General features: G+C 35.6%; 1 protein-coding gene across 1 annotated transcript in view; it reads left to right on the top strand.

Annotated features, from left to right (window-relative positions):
- Positions 1-2,474: 2,474 nt before the first annotated feature.
- The window catches only part of LOC150092671 (nurim homolog), a 93,901-nt gene continuing 71,331 nt past the window's right edge, over positions 2,475-25,044 (top strand). Inside the window, exon 1 of the mRNA XM_090414668.1 lies at positions 2,475-2,720. Coding sequence (XP_090270794.1) covers positions 2,519-2,720 — 202 coding nt within the window. The 5' untranslated portion in view covers positions 2,475-2,518. The remainder of the gene's footprint in view (positions 2,721-25,044) is intronic.

Genomic DNA, 25,044 nt, shown 5'->3' with positions numbered 1-25,044 from the left:
TATACTGTATATATATATATATATATATATATATATATATATATATATATATATATATATATATATATATATATATATATATATATATATATATATATATATATATATATATATATATATATATATATATATATATATATATATTAGTTATATATATCTTTCATATCTTTTAATTATCTTTGGTTAGATAGGGCTAAACGGCCTTGCCTACTTCCTATACGAGATTAAAAAGGCATTAGCTGATTTTTTTTTTAAAATTATCTTTCGGTACATATATACTCGTATATATAATGATTGTTACTAAATATACTCATATTCAGTAACAAATGGGAAATATATAGACCTGCAATGCAGATTATTCCAGCATACCATGTACCTTCCAGGCTACTGTGTGTGTGTGTGTGTGTGTGTGTGTGTGTGTGTGTGTGTGTGTGTGTGTGTGTGTGTGTGTGTGTGTGTGTGTGTGTGTGTGTGTGTGTGTGTGTGTGTGTGTGTGTGTGTGTGTGTGTGTGTGTGTGTGTGTGTGTGTGTGTGTGTGTGTGTGTGTGTGATCATTAGTCTCTCTCTCCTACTCCGTATAGGGAGTAGGAGAGAGAGACTTTTAAACCCTATCTAGCTTTTGGAGACTGAGTGGGCAGTTCAAACTCCACCATTAGCAGAAAGCTGGCCCATGTCGCTAATTAATTGGTTCGAATCCCGTCTTTGGCATGGATATCTGTGAAAGTACTAGTGGTGGTAGTCGGCGATAAATGGCGCTAGTGATAGATGATGAAGGTTGTTGGAGTAATGAGACAAACAGTTGTAGAGTAGATACCCTCCCTCGATGAGTGTTTGGACTCCCTGGAGATATGATGTAATAATAATAACAATAATAATAATAATAACAATTATAGGCGGCACCGATTAAGAGAATGGCAAACAAGTGCTGCCATCTCTTGATACCTAACTCTAACAGGATTCGTTACTGTCTGAAGCAATCTGGTTCTATGGTAGATTTTCTTGTCCTCACGGGACGAAAAACCGGAGTTTCCGGTAGTATAAACCCGTTTGCTTTCATAATCCTTGCAATCACATTTGTTTTGCTAGTACAACTTAAAAGACAAAAGTTCTAACCAGAGTCCACATATTTGCCTTTTATCAGTACATTAGTTAGGTGTCACTTTTTTTTTTTTTTTTTTACATTGGGCGATGAAATAACAGCAACTTTATTATTTTCCATTTTTTTTCTTAATTTATAACAGCCGAAATCAAGCCGTTTAGGCTCTTTTTCAATATAGTTTTTTGCTATAGTTTTAAACAGAGGATTTGCTCTCTTAATGTTTCTTGAAGGCCCGTGTAGTTCACTAGATGTGGCGTTTGTTTCCTCAATGCCAGGCTGCCAGAAATAAAAATCTAGGCACAATTCTAGTGGTCCACTTGAGGAACTTTGTATAAACATTTCTTCGACTGGTTCAGGAGTTAGTCGTTAGTAGAGTGTTGTTTTAAATCGGAAATTCGAGTTTTCGTCCCTTAAACGCTTAGTCTTCTGACTCCTTGGAGGTGTCACGAATAATAATAAACTAAAAAAAATCGACTGTAGAAGCCACACTATTTCAGACAGAGACATATCGTTTTACGCTAGGGAACACGAGATAACAGTACGTGTTTGCAATCTCCTCACTGGATGCCGCTTAAAATTAGTGATAGTCTTGTGTCAGATATCTGTGCATAGCTACCGGTGGAGATTGAACTCCCTACTCAGTCTCCAAAACTTAGATACGACTAAAAGACTTCGCTTACTCCCTATAGGGAATAAAAGGCGTTAGCGAACTTATTTGTTTATTTCTGTTTCTTTCTGGCCCCTGATGACAACCAACTATTCGAAATAGCTGTGACGCCTGTGAATCCTAATAAACGGCAAATATACTGGTTCTTCCTGGATAGAGCTAGTATCTTTTATCTAGTACAAGCAAATGAACACTGATGCCGAGATGGTATTTCCATACGTTTTCTTGTCTAGTTTCGAAACTTTCCTGAAATATATATATACATTCGACTATGGATTAAAGTCGTTTATAATATTCTCTATTTCTATTAATTTAGAATAGCCGTATTGAAGTATTTTAAGCTCTTGAATACTATTTATTTTAATTTTATCCAATTCCCTCTTTTTTGTCCACCAATTGAAACTAACAAATCTGTAAGCAAGAAATCTTCAGCCTATCTTCATTGTGGGGACTGCACTAATCAAGAATGTAACCACTGTTGAAAAAAAATGCCATTGTAAATATTATTTTCATAGCTTTTGACTCTGCTTTTTTTTTTTTTTTTTTTTACTATTGATAGCTTGAATTCTCTTCAATTAGTAAGCAATGTCAGTTAATTGTGACTTGGTCGTCCAATCAATACAAAGGACAGTCTAAACTTAGAGAATTATAGATTAATAAAAACGTAACTACCGCCAGGGAGAGGTAACAGAATCAGTTTCCGCGTTGTTTACGAAAGTTGTTTTGGTTACGTGTATGTATATTATGTTTAGATGGCATCAAATATTTTTACTGGAGTGGTTGCGGCTAGTGTATTTGTTTTTTGCTTTGTTACTGTCTTTCATTTCATAATTTTTTTATCAAGTCACAATTATGGTCACTTTACTGAACGTGGAGACAGTAATCGTCTTCCTATAAAAGGATATACTTATGTTCAAGTGAAACCTGAAGTAGAATATGAAAAGGATATACAAGGTGAGTAATGTAATAAATGTAATTAAAACAGCTAAAATGGAAACAAAACAAAAATAATCTAAAATTCTTTTAATAAAGTTACAGATTAGATTGCGAAACCTAACTTCATTTTTGATATGGATTGTCATAAAATCTATCATGAATTTTTTCATATTTGGTCTTGAGTGAATTCCAGAATAGCAATTTTTTTTTTTTTTTTTTTTTTTTTGTACATCACTGTGTTTTGTTTGTTCACACTTCACTAGTCGTAGCTTTAACTTGTGATTTTACTTCCCATTTCTTAGGTGTCATTTGATGTAATCTTTCTCGAGAAGAAAGTGTTTCATTTCTATATAAAGGAAAAGCAGTATCAACCAATTTACCACCATCATTTAATTGTCAAAATATGATTTTATTTTTATTTGTTTACGAGACCTTTATTTAGTGACGACTCACTGCAGGAGATCTGCAGTGAGTCGTCACTAAATAAAGCTTCATACCCAGCTGTAAATATTTTACAGTCTACATTCCCTCTGTCGGTGTTCCATGCGTCTTAAAAAAACTGTTTATTCTCTTACAATTCTTCGGCAATATCCAGAGATGTCCCTTTCCCATGGTCTCCTATTTGAAAAATCTCACTTATGTTCATCCAGTATATATTTTTCAAGAACTCCGTTATGTTACTCCTTTACTTTCTACATACAAACATACATCCTTCTGATTACTTTATATTCTGCCATCAGACTATAATGTTCATCATGAGAAAGAGGATTTAGATAACAAAAGTTATTATTAAGTCACTCTCTATAATTTTGTTTATAGAGAGTGGTAATATTACAGTAATATTAAATTTGGATCTGATATCATGGCCATTTTCTCCCACATTCCCAAGTTTGGCTATTTTGTTTGGCAAAGTAGGAAGGAGAAAGAAAGAGTGAATGAGAAAAGCATAAAAGTGTGAGAAAATGGGAGAAAAGAAAGCATTGTAGGGGGATTCAATGATAAGAGGTATACTTAAGGAGAAAGTGATGAAAGCATGTTTCCCAGGTGTGAAGATGAAGGATGTTAGTGAAGCTGTAAGTTTGCAAAAGAAAGAAGTAAACGGGTCAATTGTTTTGGCAGGCATAAATGATTTGGAAGGCAAGAAATATGCAATGAGAGAGGATATGAAGGAGTTATTGGAAGAAGCAAAAATGAGGAGTAAGAAAGTAAAGATTTTGTCTGCTGCCATGGTATAATAAGACAGAATTGAGAATAATGGTAAAAGGGGAGAAAAGAAAACATTGTATGGGGATTCAATGATAAGAGGCATACTTGTCATTGAATTGCTAATTCAATGATAAGTATACTTGGCCTTGATTACTAATGAGTCAATGAGAAGATTGTTCAGGAGAAATGGTATGCAGCTTGTAGATGGGTGGAGTGAATTTGACAAATGAAAGGACCTGTGTATGCGTGATGAGGACTGGACTTGAATGGTTTTGGAGTTAGATGCTTGGAGAAATTGTTGTTCAGGAAGTGGGGAGAGCAGTCAAGCATGTGTCTAGCCATCCCTGGGACAAATGAGTGTGAGTTTAGGAATGCTGTGCAGGAACAGCCACCCCTGGGATAGATGAGTATGAGTGCAGGAATGATTGTGAAGAGCTGGGTGCAGATTCCCAGGTTTCAAATCTGAATGGGCAGGTAATGACATTATACAAGGGTAACATTATGCTGTGGGCCCAAGAGGATGTTAAAATGCATATACACGAATGCCTGAATTATTGGAAATAAAGGAGAGGAGTTTTTGGCATTGATCAGCTCAACTTTGCCAAAATTACTGACATCAGCAAAACCTGGTTGACAGAGAATGAAATGGTTACAGGTATAGAATGTAACAGATATTGTATTTTCAGAGAACTGGCATTACTGTAAAAGATGGATGTTTGATCAGAAGATTCAGTTGTCTGTGCTGGACTAGACAAATATTGACACTGCAGAAGAAACAAATCTCCTTCAAAAAAACTATTCCTAATTTTTAAAAGAAAAAGATAAAAGATTAATCACAATATACAACTCATGCCAGAATCTCCACAATAAATACTCAATTTCACATCCAGTTTATTAGCATCTTTGGCATAAGCATCAACATAAGGACAATGGCAGAAAACTTGCCTGTTCTGTTCACAGCTTTGTTGTAGACATCTGGGAGTTTTTTTTTTTTTTTTTTAATAGAGGATGTAGAGCTGATATTCTTGTAGCTTCTTTTCATATAAATAAAAAGACCTGTTTGCCCAAAGTATGAGAGTGGATAATCACAAGGAATCTGCTAAACACTTAGGAGCAAAAGAGGAGTTGTTTATCATTGGTGAAAGGTGACACATTTAAAAATCTTTGAAATTGATTTAGATATTCTTGCAGTGGTTAGGGGAGAGGGTGGGGATTGGAATTCTACATACAGATAGGAGTTTTTAGGAACTGACTCATATGTATCATTGTTAGGCTGGATCTTTATATTACTTCATGTTACCTTTTACCAAGGATAAGTAGTATCTTTTTTCTATTTTTTTCCCCTTCTTTTTTTGCTTCCAGGTGTTTACAAGGTTTTTATGCTTTGGACAAACAGTGTTCAGTCGAGAAGAAGCTGCAAGTCCTACATGTTCTATAGTACCTCCAAAGTCTAGTGCAGTGGTTTTTAACCTTTTTACTGGCCCGTACCCCAGTGAACTTCAGTTTACATTCTCGCACCCCCTTGAAAAATGTGTTTTTTATTTGTTAGAAAATAAAATTAATTTGTTAAAAAGAAAATTTATTGCAAAACAATTTATGAAAAATACATATACATATATGTATCAACATAAAATCAAAATAACATATCAATTTTTAGTGACTAATTTGTTGTTGCTTTTTCATAATAATATTTTGAAAGCGAGGTTCCTTTTTCAAAAGGGCTACGTGCATATCATCACTTGCATTTAAGCAATTTCAGGTTTTTGTTTTTATTGCAAAAGTGATGAAAATCCCATTTCGCAAAGATAGGTAGTAGCAAATGGTAGAAGTGTCTGCTATGCTGCCTTTGCCAGTAGTGGAAATGGTTCTAACTGAGTACACCAGAATTGTTCTAAATCTAATTTTTCAAATTCCATTTGAATACATGCACTGGCTCGCATTTCAATAAGATCATCATTTATTAAATTACCGTCGTTTATAGAATTAAGATCAAAAAGAAATGTATCCAGTATCCACCTCTGCTCTTTGCCAATATCCATGAAAAGTATCAATCAATTGTTGCAAATGTATTACAATTTCAGGTAAAATTATGATTTTTTCATTTTCCAGAACAATTTCATCAAGCAAGTGAAAGTTTGCAAAATTACTATTTTCAACTCAACGTATCCAAATTTTTAGTTTTTCAATAAAAGCAAATAATTTTTCACTAAATGTTATCATGTTCTTACCATACCCTTGCATTGATATATTTAATTCATTTAGGTGAGTGAAAATATCTGCTAAGTAGGCCAATCGAATTAATGCATCTCTTCTTTCAAAGTCTTTAACTAAATTACAATTCTGGTTAGTAAGAAACTGAATAATCTCCTTGTGCATTTCAAAAACCCTGCTAAGCATATATCCCTTGGAGAGCCATGTTATGTCAGTGTGATGAAGAAGCACACTATGGTTTCTTTTTTTCTTTGTAAATGAAAGATACGATGATTAAGCGCCTGTCCTCGAACATAATTTACTATTTGTAGGTGTCTATGGTTTAGCAGTTCAAAAGAAAGCTTCCAGTATTGCGAGCACATATTTAGATAAATAAAAATAAACAAACCTGATAAGTTTCGTATATCATTTGACTTACATCTTCAGGGGTTAAAGGTAACTAAAAGTTTAAACACAAGAAATGAGAAATTACTCAAAATAGTCCATTCTATGATGTTATGGCCATCTAACTGTTCATTAAATTAAAAAATCCAAATGCATAATCTGTGCATGCTAAGTCTGAACAATGCTGGATGTTGTCACCTTCTGTTGTTCACGTTCACACTGTCCTAGGTCTAACTTAGGTATATTTTTTATCAATGCTGACCAAATTTGGTGTAGAATTAGGCCCGGGTTTTTGTTGCATTGTGTTGGGATTATTATTATTATTATTATTCGTGACACCTCCAAGGAGTCCGAAGACTTATCGCGGGAGGACACCCACTGTACAACTGTCTGTCTCAACTACTACACAGAACTGCTACTACCAATCACCTACATCAATGCCATCTACTGCCCACCACCACCACAGCTAGTATTTTTTGTCTGTAAATTGCATGTGTTCTGAAGGGTCGTTTTGTCTGTATGCGGGATGAAAACCTGAGTTTCCAGGAGGAAAACCCTGCTACCTCCGTATGTGATCGGCTAACTAACCTTCAATTGAAAAAGTCTATATAAAGATTCCTCACATCATGATGAGAATCGAGGGCCTTTTAATTTAGGCAGCTTCTTTAAATTTTCTTGTGAAACAATTTTTTTCAATATAGAACATGTTCGTTTTATGCCAGAGTACATTATGGCTGGTGGAAGTTGTGTGGAATGCTAGGCTTGATTTGTGTTCTCTCTTTTTTTGCACATCTTTTTGGTGTTCGTTCATACGAATTTCTCCTGATCGTTCAGTCTGGCCTATGTAGCAGATGCCACAGAAACAATGAATTTTATGTACACCTGGTTTTTTTAAAGGGTGATGTGTTGAGGGTGTGTTGAGGATTTTCTTGATTATCTTAGGTTCAAAACCATTTTTTTTTTTTTTTGAGGATCTGTGTTAAATAATGTAATTCTTCATTTCTCTTTTTTTCTGTGCTGGAAATATTCTGATCTCTATCCATCCAAATCCGACACGAAACTTGTCGGGTTTGTTTATTTTTATTTATCTTAATAAACATGTGGTCACAATACCGGAATCTTTCTTTTGAATAATTTACTATGTTTACTGCTGTAGCTAAATATTTTTCAAATTCTCTGGCAAAGTTTTTGATGCAATGTGTTATTGTAACTTGCAGTACTTCATTTTTGATATAGGCAAAAAAAACAGAATTATTGTCTAACATCGCAGGTGCACCATCAGTACATATTGAGCTAATCACATCCATTGGTATTTGATGTTTCAAGAAAAAGTTTTTAATGTGATTAAAAACATCAATTCCTTTTGCCATTAGTTTCAGTTCATCACAAAATAAAAATTCTTCCAGAATTTCCTTTTCCTTCATATATATCGCACAAATACTAATAACTCACTGCAATTATCAACTTCAGTTGACTCATCCAATTGAATACACACTTTCAGAGGACTGGTTTTAATATCTTGTACTACTTGCAGTAAAATATCCTGACTGATGTGTTGAATGTGCGTGATCAAATCACATCATTTGATAATGGAATCTGCTGAATTTTCTTATGTGCTTCAGAACCTAATACAATTTTCGCAATTTCCAATGCACATAGTTTCACCAATATTCTTCAGCTATTGTACGAGGTTTTTTCTTTACACACACAAATATGCTACCTCATAAGAAGCTTCTAGCAAAGGTTTCTGAACTACCACAGAGTCAAATTTTGTAATGGTACCACTGCTATCGAATTGTGCCTTCTTAGACTTGAAGATGTTAAGTGTATGTCCTGCAGCTTTATCACTATGCTGATTGTTGAAATGTTCTAACAACTTTGACGGTTTAAGATTGGAGTTTGAAAATACAGGTAACCCTCATATAATGCGATGTTAGGTTCCATAAAAATGCCGCGTTATATAAATCGTATTATGCAAGACTTAGATCACATAGAAAAAGTAGGGTTAGGTTCCGAAATCATTTTTTTTTTAAATTATATAAATAACAATGACATATCCAACAAAAACAATATTTTTATTTAATTCATACTTCAGGGGGCTTAAGGGTCAAAGCTGTATAACTGAGAGGAGACCTCCACATAGCCTTTAAAGGAATGCGGAGAACCGACCAGGGCTTCTGACCTAATGTCCAATCCTCACCTTCTCGTGGTGCACCCTGTTGGGTATCTACTTGGATACTGAACGGACGAGGATGGGCTGGCAATTTGGGATTTAGCCGACCAAATTGTATTCTTATTGGTTAAACCAAAATATAGAATGATGGTACAACATGACAAAATTTCATGCCGGCTGGGGCGTCGCCCGGTTAAACAAGGCCCCCGTTGTTTTCGCCAGGGAACCAGGGCGAACAGCGAAAAGTCAGCTACTGGAACAAATCTGAAAATAAACCCAAACTCAACATCACCAGAGTTAAAGATCGGTACTATCAACGTAAGAAGCCTGAATGGCAAAGAAATGGAGCTAGCTGAGGAATTAGATAAGTACCAGATCGACATAATAGGGGTGACTGAAACAAAAAAGACCAAAACTGGTGAGGTCTTTCTGAGCAATCAATACAAAATGTTATATTCAGGCAATGACAATCAAGAAAAAGAAGGAGTAGCCATAGTATTCAACACAAAATACGAGGCTAATCTTCTTGAATGGCAGTCAGTCTCAAGTAGAGTAATGTGGGCAAATATGAGAATGGGGAACTGGAGAATGAGACTTATTTGTGCCTATGGTCCCACAGAAGGTTCTACTAAGGTAGAAGTGGAGGAATTTTTTGAGGCTTTAGAAAAAGCAACTGACACAATGAAAAATGAAAAGTTGGTCCTTGTTGGGGATCTAAATAGCAGAGTAGGAAATGATTGTGAGACACAAAAATATTTTGGGAAAATTTAGAGAAAAGAGTAAAGCTAATAATAATGGCAAATATCTGTTGGATTTCTGCTCAGGACATGGACTGGTTATTACTAACACCATGTTCCAACATAAAAATGTGCACAAATTCACATGGAGAGAAGAGGCTAGGAATAACAAAAGTGTCATTGACTATGTTATTGTTGAAAGTGATGTTTTCTCCCTGGTGCAGGACACCAGAGTGTACAGAGGATTTGAAATCGGAAGTGATCACTATTTAGTCTTGAGCAGGATAAAATTGAATTTCATATTGAAAAGAATAACATGTAAGAAAGTTTTAAAGCGAATAAAAGTTGAGCAGCTCTCAGATGTGAGCTGTAGACTAAAATACACAAAGATTATTGAAGGAAAAATGAAAGAGTTTGAGAACAGGAATCAAACCTTGGAGATTCAGTGGCAAACTCTGAAGAAAACATTGATTGATTCTGCCAGAGAGGCATGTGGTGAGGTTGTTTATAAGGATAAAAAAATCAGAACTCCCTGGTGGACACAGGAGCTTAAAGAGGCAGTGAAGGAAAAGAAGAAAGCATACCAAAAGTTCCTGTCAAATAAGTCAGCTTGTGCTCTTAGAGAATATAGAGACAAATGCAAGAATGCTAAACACTGTGTAAAACTAGCTAAACAAAAGTCATGGGAGGACTTTGGCAAGAATATAGAAAATAAATATCAAGAAGGTGGCAAAATATTCTGGAGGTTGTTGAAGAAGCTTAAGAATGGAGGAAAGAGTGCTATAAAAGGAATTAGAGATGATAAAGGTGACATGAAAACGGGAGAAAAAGATATCCTTGAAGTATGGAGTAATTACTTTGAAAAACTGCTAAATGAAACAAGCAGTGATGACAGCACAGTGGTAAAAAACACTGACCAGGCATGCAGTCAGGAATACATATCCATACTTGAAGTAGAAAAAGCCATCAAAGGCTTGAAATGTGGAAAGGCAGCAGGAGTAGATGATATTCGACCAGAAATGCTGAAGTATGGTGGTATAAGAGTCTTACAGTGGCTGCACTGCATAGTTCAGAAAGCCTGGACAGAGGGACGAATTCCCGATGACTGGAGTAGAGCTCTCATAGTACCCATATATAAAAAGGGAAATAAAACTGCATGTGAGAATTACAGAGGTATCTCCCTACTGAGTGTTCCTGGCAAGATCTATGCAAGTATACTTGAGAAACGGTTGAGAAGAATTGTGGAAGAAAAGCTTGGTGAAGAACAAGCTGGATTCAGACCAAATAGAGGCTGTCAGGATCAGATCTTCACTTTACGACAAATAGTCGAGAAAGCATGGGAATATAACAAAGATCTGTATTTAAGTTTTGTCGACCTGGAAAAGGCATATGACAAGGTGCCAAGAGAAAAGCTATTCAATACACTGCAGTTATATGGTGTCAATGGGACTAAGTATTGCTTATATCAAGCAATACTTAGTCTTTATTTGAGTTGTAAGTCAGCAGTTAGAATTGAAGGAAGTACAGGAAGATGGTTTAATGTGACAAGATAATATGATCCATATAGATAATTCATTATCTATATGGATCACATTATGAAGGAAAGTGGTATTAAACATGATATCAAAATTGGAGATGTTAATGTCAGCTCTTTGCTTTATGCGGATGATGTTATACTTCTAAATAAATCCGCTACAAGTCTGCAAGATTCTCTGACTAAATTGAATAGCTCTTGTAATAGATATGGTATGAAGGTCAGCAATAAAATGACAAAGACAATGAAAATAGGCAGAATCATTGAAAATGTCAACTGTGTTGTGAATGGAGAACCTGTGGAACAAGTAAAACATTTCAGCTATTTAGACACGATTTTTTCTGAAAATAGACAACAGAATCAGCAAAGCTGGTATGGTGGGAAGTCAATTGAATAAATTCATATGGAATAAGAGAGAAATTAGTCGGAACACTAAATTAGCTGTATATATACAACGCAGTGTTCAAACCAGTTTTAACTTTTGGATCTGAGAGCTGGGTCAGAAGTAAAACACTTGACCAAAGTCTAGAGACTTCAGATATGAAAGTCCTGAGAAAGATTATAGGTGTGAACAGATGTCATCAATGGCAGTATCATATTAAAAACGAGGATATTAGGAAAGAACTTGACATTGTTAGCATCCAGGAATGCGTTAGCAGAGCTAATCTCAGGTGGTATGGTCACTTAAACAGAATGGGCGAGGAAAGATTAGCAAAACAAGTGTTCTCTGCCAGGTTGGCAGGAAAACGACCGAGAAGAAGACCAAGATATAGGTGGATTGATACGGTACAAATTGCTTTAGACGATAGAAATATAAGATCTGATAATATTGGTGTGTTGACAAGTAACAGACTGATTTGGAGGAAAATTGTAGTTAGGAAATTAATAATGATGTATTTTTTTTCATGTAGTACTATCATATCCTGTACACCCCTTGAGGGTACATGGCAGGAATTTGATGATGATGATTATTTAATTCAGGTAATTCATGCAAGTTAAGAAAACAAACTATGAGACAAATACATAGTATAAAATTATTTACAAATTGTACATAAATTTCATTACAAATAATGCATAAATGTTTTAGACACAGTAAAATAAAGCGCATATTTTAATCGTCATCACTGTCTTCAGAAATAACATTTCGTAGATGTTCTTTAAGTGGCCAGAGATCATCACCACTTGATATCTCTTGGACATCATTTGTATAATTCTCATTGCATACTTAGGCTGGTTTAGTCATCAAGAAGTCAGTAATAAGACTTTGCTTTCCACTATGCTGCAATTTTTTATTAAGTTGATAATATGGCGTTAAGCAAATATCCAATTGTCTTGTGAATTTTCTTGAGCGCTCCATTGAGGGATCATTATTCATAAAATAACTTCCTAACTTTCTTGTGAAGCCCATTTTGCTAATTTCTTTAAACTGAATTCTTTAACGGATTCATCACAATCAGAATCTTCGGCAGAACTTTTCCAAATGAGAGATTTCTTCTGGAGAATCTTGATCAAGTTCTTTTAAATATTTATAAACTTTTGAGAGCTTTTTGCTTAATAAGGTGTCCATCCAAAGAAATTTTTCGAGTGCAATCTTCTATCCAAATCATTAGAGATTTCCACATTTTTTCTATTAGAATATCGTGAACACGAGCAAAGCGCTTTGCACTTACTGTCGACCCAGCAATAACACTTTCTCAGATTTTATGTTCATTTTGTTTGATTGTTCAAATTGTTGATTCATTTAAATTCAGAGTACTTGCAACAACTCCTGGTTTTTCTTCACTTTTCAACCGATCCAAGATTTTAATTTTTTCTTCGAGAGAAATGAATTTCTTCTTCACTGTTGGTTTTTTTCCTTTCATTGCAGTTTTAGTGGCCATTACAATAAAAATAAACTTTTACATAAAAAAAAAAAAAAGCATTACATATGTATGTAACACACCAGAAAATAAACTGCTCAGCTTGAGAATAAACACACTTATGATTTTTTGCGCTTTCCTGGCAGAAAAATGAAGACAATTTTCAACAATAAACACTTTATACAGCAAACCCTAGATGGCGAACCTGCGGCACTCGTGCCAGAGGTGGCACGTCTGAGAATTTTGTTGGCATGTCAACGATTTACAGGTGATATTCTTTCATATGCTTATAAATTATTCAACTTTTTTTTTTTAATTATTACAATACGTACAAGCTGAATTTTGTTTTACACAAGAGAACAGCTATAAAGACGTGCATATGATTGGTGCGGTATTAACTAAAGATCGCGCTACCCAAAGACAAAGGCAACCACAAGTGTTGAATTGAAATGCTTATTCTCTTCAGTCAAATTCCATAACATCTGAAACTGTCATAACAACATTCACTATTAGTTTTAATACATTCACATCAGGGTGTCATTTATCGTTCTGATGGAACTTCTCATTACTGATTGGCTCAACTCACACAAACGTTTCAACCCTTGGTTGAATTTTATGGCTTCTTGTTTGCGTTTGAGGTGCAGGTGAACTCATACATTCATTATATGGCATGTTTCAATTCTTGGTAGAATTTTATTTTAAGTTAACCTTTGTGATCTATCATAGTGACATTGAGAATTTCAAATGCAATAAAACAAACACTTATTTCATAATTGAAAAATTGGACAATAGTTTTTAGTTAGATACTGTGTTTCGGTGCAACATATGGTTTTGCTTGAGTCTATACAGCATAGTTTCTGTGAGAGGGGACGTGATTTATTAGTTAGCGCCGTTTTTATTCCCTCTGTCTCTAATTGCACTATTTGTTGAGAATGACACAGACTGCAAAAGCCTCTTTACGATACCTTATTCAAGGATACAATAAAACTAAATTCGATACTTTTAACTACTTGAGCGATACAGGCAGACACAAATTTAACGAAGATAAAATTTGATTTTTAAGGCCCGCAGTGAAAAATATGTGAAAAAAAAAATAAAGGGTTACTAGAAATTGTAGACCGCGTTATATCGAAACCGCGTTGAACAAGGGATACTACAATTTGTACGCGTTGTATAAGTACCGCGTTATACGAGGGTTACCTGTATTTTGCAACATAAAATGCATTGTGGTCTTTGAGTACCGTGCTTCTCTATTGCACAAGTAAATCCGAAAGTAACATAATTGTCGTTCCGTTGGCATCTTTTTTGACATTGCAAGGATTACTACAAATAATAAATTAATATTTACATATTATTTAACTGTGCATTTGGCCATGGTTCCTTAAGAAAATTATAAAATAACATGTAAGCAAAAATTTATTTTAGTTCTTAATAAACTTTTCAAAATTCAGGAGAAAAAATTTAATCAATTGTTCTTTACTAACTGATTACTTTCGGTAAAACAAAAAAAATAGTGTTCGTTTGTCACTTGATCCACTTTGTTGACATTTGTACACAATGAAATGACGTGTCTCATGACAGTGGTGAGTGTATGAGCAGCAAGTATCCAGCGTTCAGCTTGGGTGCATGTGTCAGCGTTTGTGAGCGGAAGTACATTCGGGGATATTTTTTGAATATAGTAGTTTTTAATTTCTTAAAATGTAACAAATAAAAAATATGTATAACTTATATTTAATGGTTCTTGGTGAAATAGAATAATTCTGTATGGGTTGAAAGATTAGATATCTTAAATATAATTTAGTTTGCATAACTTTTTCCTCTTGTAGAAAAAGCAAATGTGATTTAAATAATTAGTCAATATATTTTCCAGCTTATCGCACCCCTAGGAATGCTTTCTCGCACCCCTGGTTAAGAAACAGTGGTCTAGTGCAATGCCCATTTTAAATTATTCAAGGAAAGTGCTTAAGTACCACTAACTCATGCTAACTTGAACTGGAACAGCTGTGCTCCTTTAATAGAACTTAAAGTCAGATCATCATTAAATGTAAACAATGTTTTTAATAGCGTACATGTATATAGTAATCACTGAATTATCCAACCGCAGAGAAAACTATTTACTGGTCACTTAAGTGAAGGTAGAATTACATAGTGCTGTACCAGAAGTGTATGTACAGGTTTCAAGAAATCTACTCACTTTAGGCAAACTATCTGAAAGAGGTAGTGAGTGAATTTTTTGTCTTGTTCTAAATGCATTCAAAGTATATTTCCTGTATATTTTCTTATAATCACATAACTTGCACATTTTTTTTTTTCCTTTTAAAGCATCATCTTATTCGCTGTCAACTTATTTGATCATGGGTGGCCACCAGATTATTAAACATTTTTAATAAATAAGATACTATCTCCTGATTTTTCTGATCAGGAGGTAGTAACCTATGTCATAAGTTATTTCCTTTGTAGACTGTCCCTTGCTTCAAGTTAGTTTGTACAGAGATACTCTCAGAGATGTGCTTTGCTGTTACTAGTTCTGGAAGGTAAAATAATTCTAGTCTTTAAGTGTACGTGGCTTTTGCAGGTTAATTTTGAAATAATGACTCAAGAATTCTCAAATGATGTTGTATTTTACATAACTTACAAGTCATCATTATTCTTTAATAAATTTTCTGGGTAGAGACGAGGAGTGATGAGAGCTTGGTCCACCTTTGCTGCGAATTGCCAAGGGATGTACCACCTTACCTCAGTCCTGAAGATATTTTCAGGTGCAAACTTTGTTTGCTTACACTTGGATAAAGGATTAAACTAAATTTATTATAGTCTAACCAAGTGCAAAATAAACTTCCAACATCATTATTCTTCTTACAAAAATCAAAGATACCATTAAACAAAATAAATTAAATTTATATTTGTATTCTTCCAGCACTCTCTTTAATCCTTATGCAGGTACACAGTTTGTAATATAGTATTGGCATAAGCTTATTTTTCACAATTGGCAACATGAATTAACCTTGTGTGCTTGAACATTTTACATAATGAAAAGTTTTTGTAATACCATAATATAGATCTTGCAAAAATGGGTTGGAGCACGGTTTCCCAAATTGTGTTCCATGAAACACTGGTGTTAATAAGTATTCCGTGATGTCAGTGACCAAGCCATGTATTTTTAAACATGGACGTAATTCAGGAAAGGGAATACCGCTGTTTATGACCGGTCATAAAAATTGCCTGCAAGCCAGTTACAACAATGGGTAGTGTATCCTCTGTTCTCAAAACTGAACGAAATAACATCTGTGTTGCAAATCTCAGTGACCAAGCCGCATATTTTTAAACATGGAAATATTCATGAATTATTGTTAATTTTCACACATCGAAATCTTTCAACATTTGGGAAAGGGAATACTACTGTTTATGACAGTCATAAAAATTGCCTGCAAGCTAATTACAGCAATGGGCGGCATATCCTCTGTTCTCAAAACTGAACGAAATAACATCTGTGTTGCAAATGTGAGTGACCAATCAGCAAGGAAGTATAAAGAAAATTTTTCCATTGAAATTGAAGATCAAGGTAGTCTGTATCTGGTTCTCAAATCTAGTAATACCGAAAACGTTCTTTGCAAGTTCATATTGTAGGGTGAAAGTGCTTGTTTCAAAACCATAGTGCCATGATATTTTTAAAAGTAAAATGCCTACAGATTTTAATTTTAATATGAATAAGAGACAAGGGACTTTGTTTAATTTTGGTGTCAAGAAATCTCTTATTGAAGGTGTTTGTGATGCAACAGGTAGTGATTCATCCATCTCCAGGATGTACAAAAGGAGGAGAAACCTACCAGCACACAGGAGAAAAAGTCTGCATTCTCTCGTAAGTATTTATAATAATATTATAAATTTTTGGTGATCAGAATGGGATATGTCAATGAAAATCAGCTCAAATTAATTTAATGATGTTGGCCTGAGGAAACTACAATATGTTACAAGATTTCATTAGTCCAGATTGATAACTGATTTAAATGTAATTTTATATTTGTCAACATGTCACACCATATATGTAAGTGTACTAATACTCTTATGATTATGCCATAATTAATTATTAATACATTACAAATTAACCAAAGTGTTCCGTGAAAATTTCAAGATTTTTGAAGTGTTCCGTCGTAGGAAAAATTTGGGAAATGCTGGGTTTGGAGAATGGATTATGTGATTGATTTCACCATGAAAATTGAGCCTGGTTTCTCAGCGAATATTAACTGCTTTCTTGTTTCTGTAAATTTTATTATTTGCCTTTCCTGTTAAATTACTGTTTCTGGATAAGTTGCATAAATTCATTCTGTTTATTAGGAACAATAAATGAAAGGAAATCCAACTACTCTTTTTAGTTCTGTGAAAAATGGTGCAGAATAATCAAAGGCAAAAGTAACAGACCAGTCAGAATGTTGAGTACACTGCTGTAAAGAGTTCTTATGTATCATCAAGTAAAAATAGTCAAGTATGATGTGCTTCGTAAGACTAATTCAAAGCATTCAAGTAATTGGGTTATGAATATGAAGTTTCATTTTGTAATGTATGTAAAAATATCCTGGGGCTGCTGATAGTAACTACATTGCTAAGGTTTTCAAGGGCCTTTTAAAGTAGAGATATTTGGGGTTGTGGTATTCATTTCTTGCAACAAACTACCACGAAACAGACTTGGCCAGAAATCACTCAGCAAACATACCTCTATGTGTCTGCCAAAGAATGAGGTGGATTCTAAATCATACACTTTGGTGCCATTTTATTCTATTTATATATATACACTGAATAAACTATTTACTGACTTTAAAAACTTAATAGCCTGCTAAATAAGTGTGATTGGAGATATGTCTAAACCCACTAGTCAAATGGTAACCAAAATTGTTGGAAATTTTTCCGCTTGGTTATATTATAAATTAAAGATACCAAGAAGTTATATACTTGGTTTAATCCTTTATTCAAGTGCAAAATGCATAGCATTATATATGTCCGCAATATGGGATACCAAGGCAATTGATGTGTAGTCATTAGCTTCTATATACGAGTTGCCCTAGTCATGAAAATACTTCAGGCTCAAACTTTATTACATGTGGACAAAGAATTAAACCAAGTGTATAATTTCTTGGTATCTTTAATTTGTAACCAAAATTACATAAAATGTAAAGAATTTGTCAGTTATTGCTTTGTTGTTAAACTAGAATTAGTTAAGGAAATCACGTTGCATAAAGTGAGTTATATGTTTCTGCAGAAAGATTTTTGGAATGAGGAGGAATTTGTCATTTATAAGAGATAAAAATTTGAAACTGAAAAAAGGCATTTGCTTCCATAATTCCACGCTAAAACTCAACAGTTGCAGGATACTTGATATGTTAGAATGTGACATGTATCAAGTACCCACTCTTCCATGGCAAGTTATTCTTGCTCTGGAAAACTGGCAATGCCTACCAACAATGGGATAACACAATAGGCTAGTGAATGCCAGATCTTAAATAAACACACTGGATTGCACATAATTTGAATCTGGCTGTTTTAAATTCTGTTAGAAATACAATATTCACTTTGTTACTGAAATTAAAATGGTGGTTAAAAAAAAGTAATAAAAAAAATTTCTTTTACCATAATTCACAAAAAGGACTCGGAGAATTTGGAAAAATAGCAGCCATGTTACAAACAAAAATCCTGAAGTTCGGGTATCTGCTTTTAGAAATTTGGCTGTTTAGTTATTATTATTATTATTAAGAGAGACCTCCAGGAAATCAACGAGGTAGGCCATTACTATTCGCACCAGCTGTCGTAACTTTTCTTGAATTTATTCATACTACTTGCCAGTGGCATATTTAGGTATAGACTGTATAGGCCTGGGCCTAGAGCAGCAAATTTTGAGGGGTGGCGGAAATTTCCAGGCTCTCATTTTTTAGTTATAACATGTTCCTTATATGCCGCATCTACTCACAAGTAGAGAAATATTTTTCTTTTCCTCGTTGTAAGTTTAGTCTGCAAGCATATTGGCATGTAATCAGATTCTGCATAACTATACAGACCGAGACATGTGCATGGAAAGCTACTGTATTGTTGTCGGTAACTTGACACAAAGGCACTGAGGATTAGTGAATTTGATCCCTTTCTTGCTGAGCACATTGCCAAAATCGGGGAAAAAAAGAAAAAAGTTTCATTTCCTATCTTTTCTTTGCCACGCATGAGGAATTTATTAAAATAACGGGCGAGAAAGTAATCAAATTTATTGTAGAAGAACTTAAAATAGCGTAGTACTATTCCATAAGTGTTGACTCAACACTAGACTTGTCTCATGTTGATCAGCTGTCCTTCATGGTACGATATGTGAAAGAACATGGAACTTCTCTGGAGCGTTTCATTCCTAACATAAGTCACAAATCTGAAGAGTTACAAGAGGCAGTATTAACTTCACTAAACGAGCTTGGAATTGATGTAGCAAATTGCAGAGGGCAGGCATATGATAATGCTAGTAACATGTCAGGCAAGTACACAAGACAGCAAGCAAGAATTCTTGAAATAAATCCATTGGCAGAATTCATACCATGCGCTGGATATTCTCTGTCTCAAATTGGTACTTGCACCTGCCGAATCCTGTCCATACTCTTCTGCATTTTTTGATGTCCTTCAGAAACTGTACGTATTTTTCACATCTTAAACACATCGGTGGAGTGTTCTAAGAAAGCACCTGGAGACTTGCAAAAGTAATCAAACGTCCTTCGCCCACTTGTTGGTCAGCTTGTGACAGTGCCTGTCGGAGTCTTCGTGAGGGATGGACAGAAATAATTTCCACTTTGTCCGAAATTGAAAATGACACCAACCAGAAGAAAGTTGCATGATGTGAAGCAAGTGGGATTCTATAGCAACTTCAGTCACTGGAGGTTGGGATCATGACCTGCCTATGGGCAGGTCATGAGGGGCGTCACTTTCTGCGGGCCTATGGGTGGCAGATACCTAAATACACCACTGCTACTTGCACACACCACATTCAATGGCCATTCCAATCTCACACCACTCTATGAGAGAAAAATATAGCCCTCACCTCTTCTTGACAACATTTATTCTCAAATTCCAAGGATGCCTTCACATCCTATCCCCACTCTCCATAAAATGGAAAATTCCATGTTACTGAAATCTTGTTTGACTCTTTCAGAAGTTTGTAAGCCTCAATCATATCACCCCTCTTTCTTCAGTTTCCTAGTGTACGCAGTCTACAAATTGTCAGTCTGTCTTCATAAATTATAAATCATAAATCTGTCAAAAATGATATCAGTATTCTACAATCCTGATATCATTTTTGATGCTCTTCTCAAGGCCTTGACATATAAAGATAAGAAGTTATTTTGCTGTGTAAAGAGACAAAATGATTTCTTATATTTACACGTTAAGGTTCGTTTTAGCATTGCAATTATTCTGTAAGTTGTATTTACAATCTGTGCTATATGACCCTTGAACTTCAACTTCCTGTCTACTAAAACTCCAAGATCCCTAGACTGATCAGTTTCTTCTAGCATAATCTCACCAGTATAATATGACATTGGATATCTAATCACACCACAGTACATGACCTTTCATTTATTAACATTGAACTGTTAGCCATTTTCACATGCCCACAATTCTTGGCTATTCAAATCATTCCAAGTACTGCATATCAGCAGCACTCCTGATTGCCTACCTATCTTTGCATCATCAGCAAATAGCTGTATATCACATGTTAAATCGTTCCCAATGTCATTAAGGTACAAATTGAATAACAATGGACCAAGGACTGATCCTTGAGGCATACCATCGGTTACCTTGAATCTTGCAGACATCATATACGATATCTACCAGTCAGCCATCTTCTTTTCCATGCCAGTAGTTTATAATCTTATCCCATATTCTCAAATTTATGCAAGTCTTCCATGCTGTACTACTCTATCAAAAGCCTTACAAAATCCAAAAATATCATGCTGTATCTGTTCCCCTTGTCTAACTCAGTGGTAATATTATTATAGAATGAGCTGCTAAAACATGACCTTGCCTTCGTCAACCCATGCCATTCATTGCAAAGTAGAGATTCTCTTTCAACCCATTTCTTAATGCAAGCCCTGACCAACTTTTCCAGAATCTTCACCACCACTTTTTTAAATACTGATTGGTCAATACCAATGTATCCGACTATTGGTCAATAGTCGGATACATTGGTCTTTGCAATGGGATTGCCATACATTTTTTCCACTCCTGTGGAATCTTCTCTGTTCTGAGACTCAAATTATATAGCCTAGTCAAAGGAATAGCCAGCTCAGTTGAATACTCTTTTAGCATCCATGCTGATGTCCCATCAGTTCCTATTGCAGAATTCTTATTCAGTTTGTGCAACAGCTCTCTACACGAGCATCTACACTTCATACACGAGTTTCTTCATGTGTATGAGGCGCTGCTAGCATGCGAAGACAGATGCAATGTGTGACATGAGCTATTAAAAACAGATAAGCATTATTAAGTAAGAAAACATATTGTGTTTATTTTGTGACAGTACTGGTTTTTAAGTTTTCATTATTCAAAATCAGATTTTTTTTTTGTATTATTGTGTGGTATTTTGTTAGATTTTTACTGTCTCAGTATTATCTCCACATGTATCAATTGTATTCAACATGGTAGCTACCAGTTTTACTACTGCACCTATTTCCCCACATTTCAAGACAACATTATTTGTATCCTAGTTGATGATTTTGTAGCTTGCTATGCATGTGGTACGTATGCATATTGTTGTTTAAAAGTGTGCCAAATGTGAGACATAAATGTGTGTCACATTTGGCATAAGTGTCTTGATCTCAGGATTTAGCAGCAGTGGAGATAGTGCTTTGGAAACAGATGATTTTCATTTTGTGGATGCTAGTAGTGTTGGAGGATGGTGAGAATGTTAAAAGACTTACATATCAATTTAGCCTTGCACAGTTCAGTAAACAGATGATTTGTCTGATGGGCGTGCTTGTGAAATGAAAACAGAATGCAAGGAGAGAAAGAAATAGAACGCCTGAGAAAGGAGATGGAAGGAATGAAGACTTAAGTGGAAGATAGAGAGGTTGGCTAGTGTGAGAGGAACAAGAATAGGTGTAAGAATACAGCATCAGAATGCAAGGGAGAGAGGAAGGCAAGAGAATGGGAGAGACAAGGGAAGAGAGGAAATTGCAGAAATATGAGAGTGTGTGAAAGCAATGCATAGAGAGGAAGGAGGGAGAGTGGGTGAGAAAGGAGAGAGAGAGAGAGAAGTTAGAAGCCGTCAGGGATGCCAGCGAGAAAAGGATGAATGAATCTGTTCAGAGTGTCGTGTGGAGATTTGATGATTCGAGGTGTGCAGAATAGAGTGCCAGAGGAGTGCTTGCCTGGTGGAATGATAGTGTGTGTGGCAATGGTAGTGAAGAGGGGTGAAAGTGTGGAGGAGATAATAGTAATTTATTTCATATGAGGTTCCTCCCCCATCCCTAGGGCGGATTGAGCTCTTCTAATGAGGGATTAAGTATCTATTTTATGACTGTAGATCTGTGTGTTCACAGGGCCAGTTTGCTTGTTCTGAGGGATGAAAAACCCATGTTTCCGGGCAAAAAACCCTCTTCCTCCGTATGAGACTGGCTTATTCACCTTTAGTAGAAAGAGACCAGATAAAGGTTCTTCATGGCATGGACAGTGGTTAAACCCAGATCTTTTTGACCAAAGGGCTTCATAAAGGGAATGAGTGTGGCATTGATTGATTCAATCTCTCCAAAGGTTATTGGCATTAGTAAAACTTGGTTAACTGAGGGGGATGTTTTATACCGACTGAGCTACAGAGACTCATAATAGTAATGGTTGGGATGGACCTGAGAGGTAGTGTGAATCATGTAGCACAAGATGTGAGGTTGATGTTAGACATAGTGCAACAGAAATATGTCCGAGGAAAGATAGTGAGTATGTTGCCAATTGAAGAGTGGAGGAGAAGAGCAGTGATGATGAATGAGATGGCGAGAATGTGTGGGAAAAGAAGTCTGGATATGTGGGTGCGTGGAGTACATTTGAGGATAGAAGAGAGTTGTATGCAAGAGATAGATTACATTTGAATGCAGAAGAGTGCAGGCTTTTGGAGAGACTGCGTTGTTTTCTGTGCAAGTGAGTATATCAGAGCAGGGAAACTAGAGTTACACAGTTGGAGAATAGTGGCTTGAGAAATGAGGGGATTTTCTGGATGTGCACTATATTACAGTGCACATCCAGGTACAGAGCCAGCTGGAGTAGGAGGGAAGTAATAATGGCTATAAGAGTACCAGCAATACACTGTTTTTTTTTTTGTATACGAATGCCTAGGAGCATTAGGAATAAATTAGGAATGTTCTAACAGGAATAGAAATCAAAGGGTATAGCATATTTTGGCAGGATAGGGAATATAAACGTGGTGGTGGAGTGTTACTCAAGAGCTGCATTGAGTGCTCTCAGTGGAAATAACACTAATGGGTTTGAGAGTATATGATGTGAGATGGATATTTATAAAAAAAGATATTTAGGGGGATGTTGCTACCAACCAGAGAATATAGATGATGAGCAGGAAATGTTTAGGCAAATTAGTTTGGCAAGTGAAAAGTGAGCAGTCACTGGGGAGAGGGGGGACTTCAACTATAGTGATATAAACTAGACAGTGGAGACAGTATGCAGTAATAAGGGAACTGAATTTTTGGATTTCTTGAAGGACAACCATCTTAGGCAGCATGTGGTGGAGGGAACACACAAGGATCAAGAGTTTTGGATTTGGTCATAGCATCAGAAGATCTGATTGTGACTGAGATAACATGCGAGGTAGGTTCCAAAAGTTTCCAGCTTGACATACAAAATTTGTGCCAATTTTAAAATGCTGTGCATGACAGATAGTACCATTTATGGGGAGCTCACTATACCAGTTTCAACTTCATACCTGCATCATTCAGTTGGGGCATTTGTTTGACTAACAAGTGCCCCCAATGTGGCATGCAAGTGGCTGTAATGTTAAAAATTGAGTACCGCACTGTGATAAAGTTTTTCACCAAAGAAGGGCTTTCTCCAAGTGCTATCAAATAGCGATTTGTTGTTTAGGGGAAGTTTCTCCTTCATATTCCACCATGAAGGAATGGGCTAAACAGTTTTGCCTAGGAAGAGAGAGCATTGAAGATGATCCTTGTGATACTCAGCCTGTGAAGTGATGACTGAGGAAAATGTCTCTCTAGTTGAGGAGGAACTGCCGAATAACAGACAGCTGAAGCTTAAAGAAATCTCGGCAAGGTCGGAACTTTCTATAACAACCGTCTATTGCATCATTCATGAGAAGCTTCACATGACGAAAGTCAGTGCAAGTTGGGTGTTCTTCAATTCAGAAGGAACATTGTGTGACCTGTTCCGACAAGTTTTTAGAGCTTTGCCAAGGTAATCAGAGAGAATTGCTGGAATCCATTTTCACCGGGGATGAAACCCTGGCCCTTTATTATAATCCTCTTTCCAAAAGGGAATCCATGGAGTGGTGCAAAGAATAATATATACCACTGTATATATTATTCTGTATGTATTATACAAGAACATAATTAGCAAAATATGCATCAACGGCAACCTCTCTGAAGACAGCAACATAATACGAGGTGTAAGGCAAGGCTGCCCTGTTTCACCAGCTCTATACATAACACAAATTGAGTTGCTTGCAAAAATGATCAGACAGAACTCAGAAATTAAAGGATTTATAACCCCAACAAAGAAACATGAAATAAAATGTGTTTTACATGCTGATCATGTCACTTGCATCATAACCAACAACACTGCCCTTAAGACTCTCTTCCAGACAACAGAAAAGTACAACAGATCTCAGATCAACAAATCAAAAACAAAAATAAAAGTATTAGGAGCTGGTGCAACATAACATCCAGCACCAATCACCATACTAGGAATTCCTTTCAGCCACCTAGGCCAACTTGAAAACGAAGAAGAAACAATTAAAAAAATCAGCTGTATAAAAGAAACCTGGCAATCTGTACTCCTAACTGCCACTGGAAAAGCACAAATCATCAAACAGTTAATGATCCCCTTGATAAAATACTATACAACTCCATTTCCACTCAGCAAATTACAAACTAAAAGACTGGAAGACATTATCTACAGCTTTTTCTGGAACAATAAAAAGGCAAAGGTTAGTAAAGACAAATTGGCCCAAAGAAAGGAACAAGGGGATCGACCATCCCGAGAATAA

Source organism: Typopeltis vanoorti, chromosome 25, assembly GCF_054136105.1.
Source record: "Typopeltis vanoorti isolate ZY-2024b chromosome 25, IOZ_Tvanoo_1.0, whole genome shotgun sequence".
NCBI classification, from domain to species: domain Eukaryota; kingdom Metazoa; phylum Arthropoda; class Arachnida; order Uropygi; family Thelyphonidae; genus Typopeltis; species Typopeltis vanoorti.
This window is presented reverse-complemented; position numbering and strand designations above follow the sequence as displayed.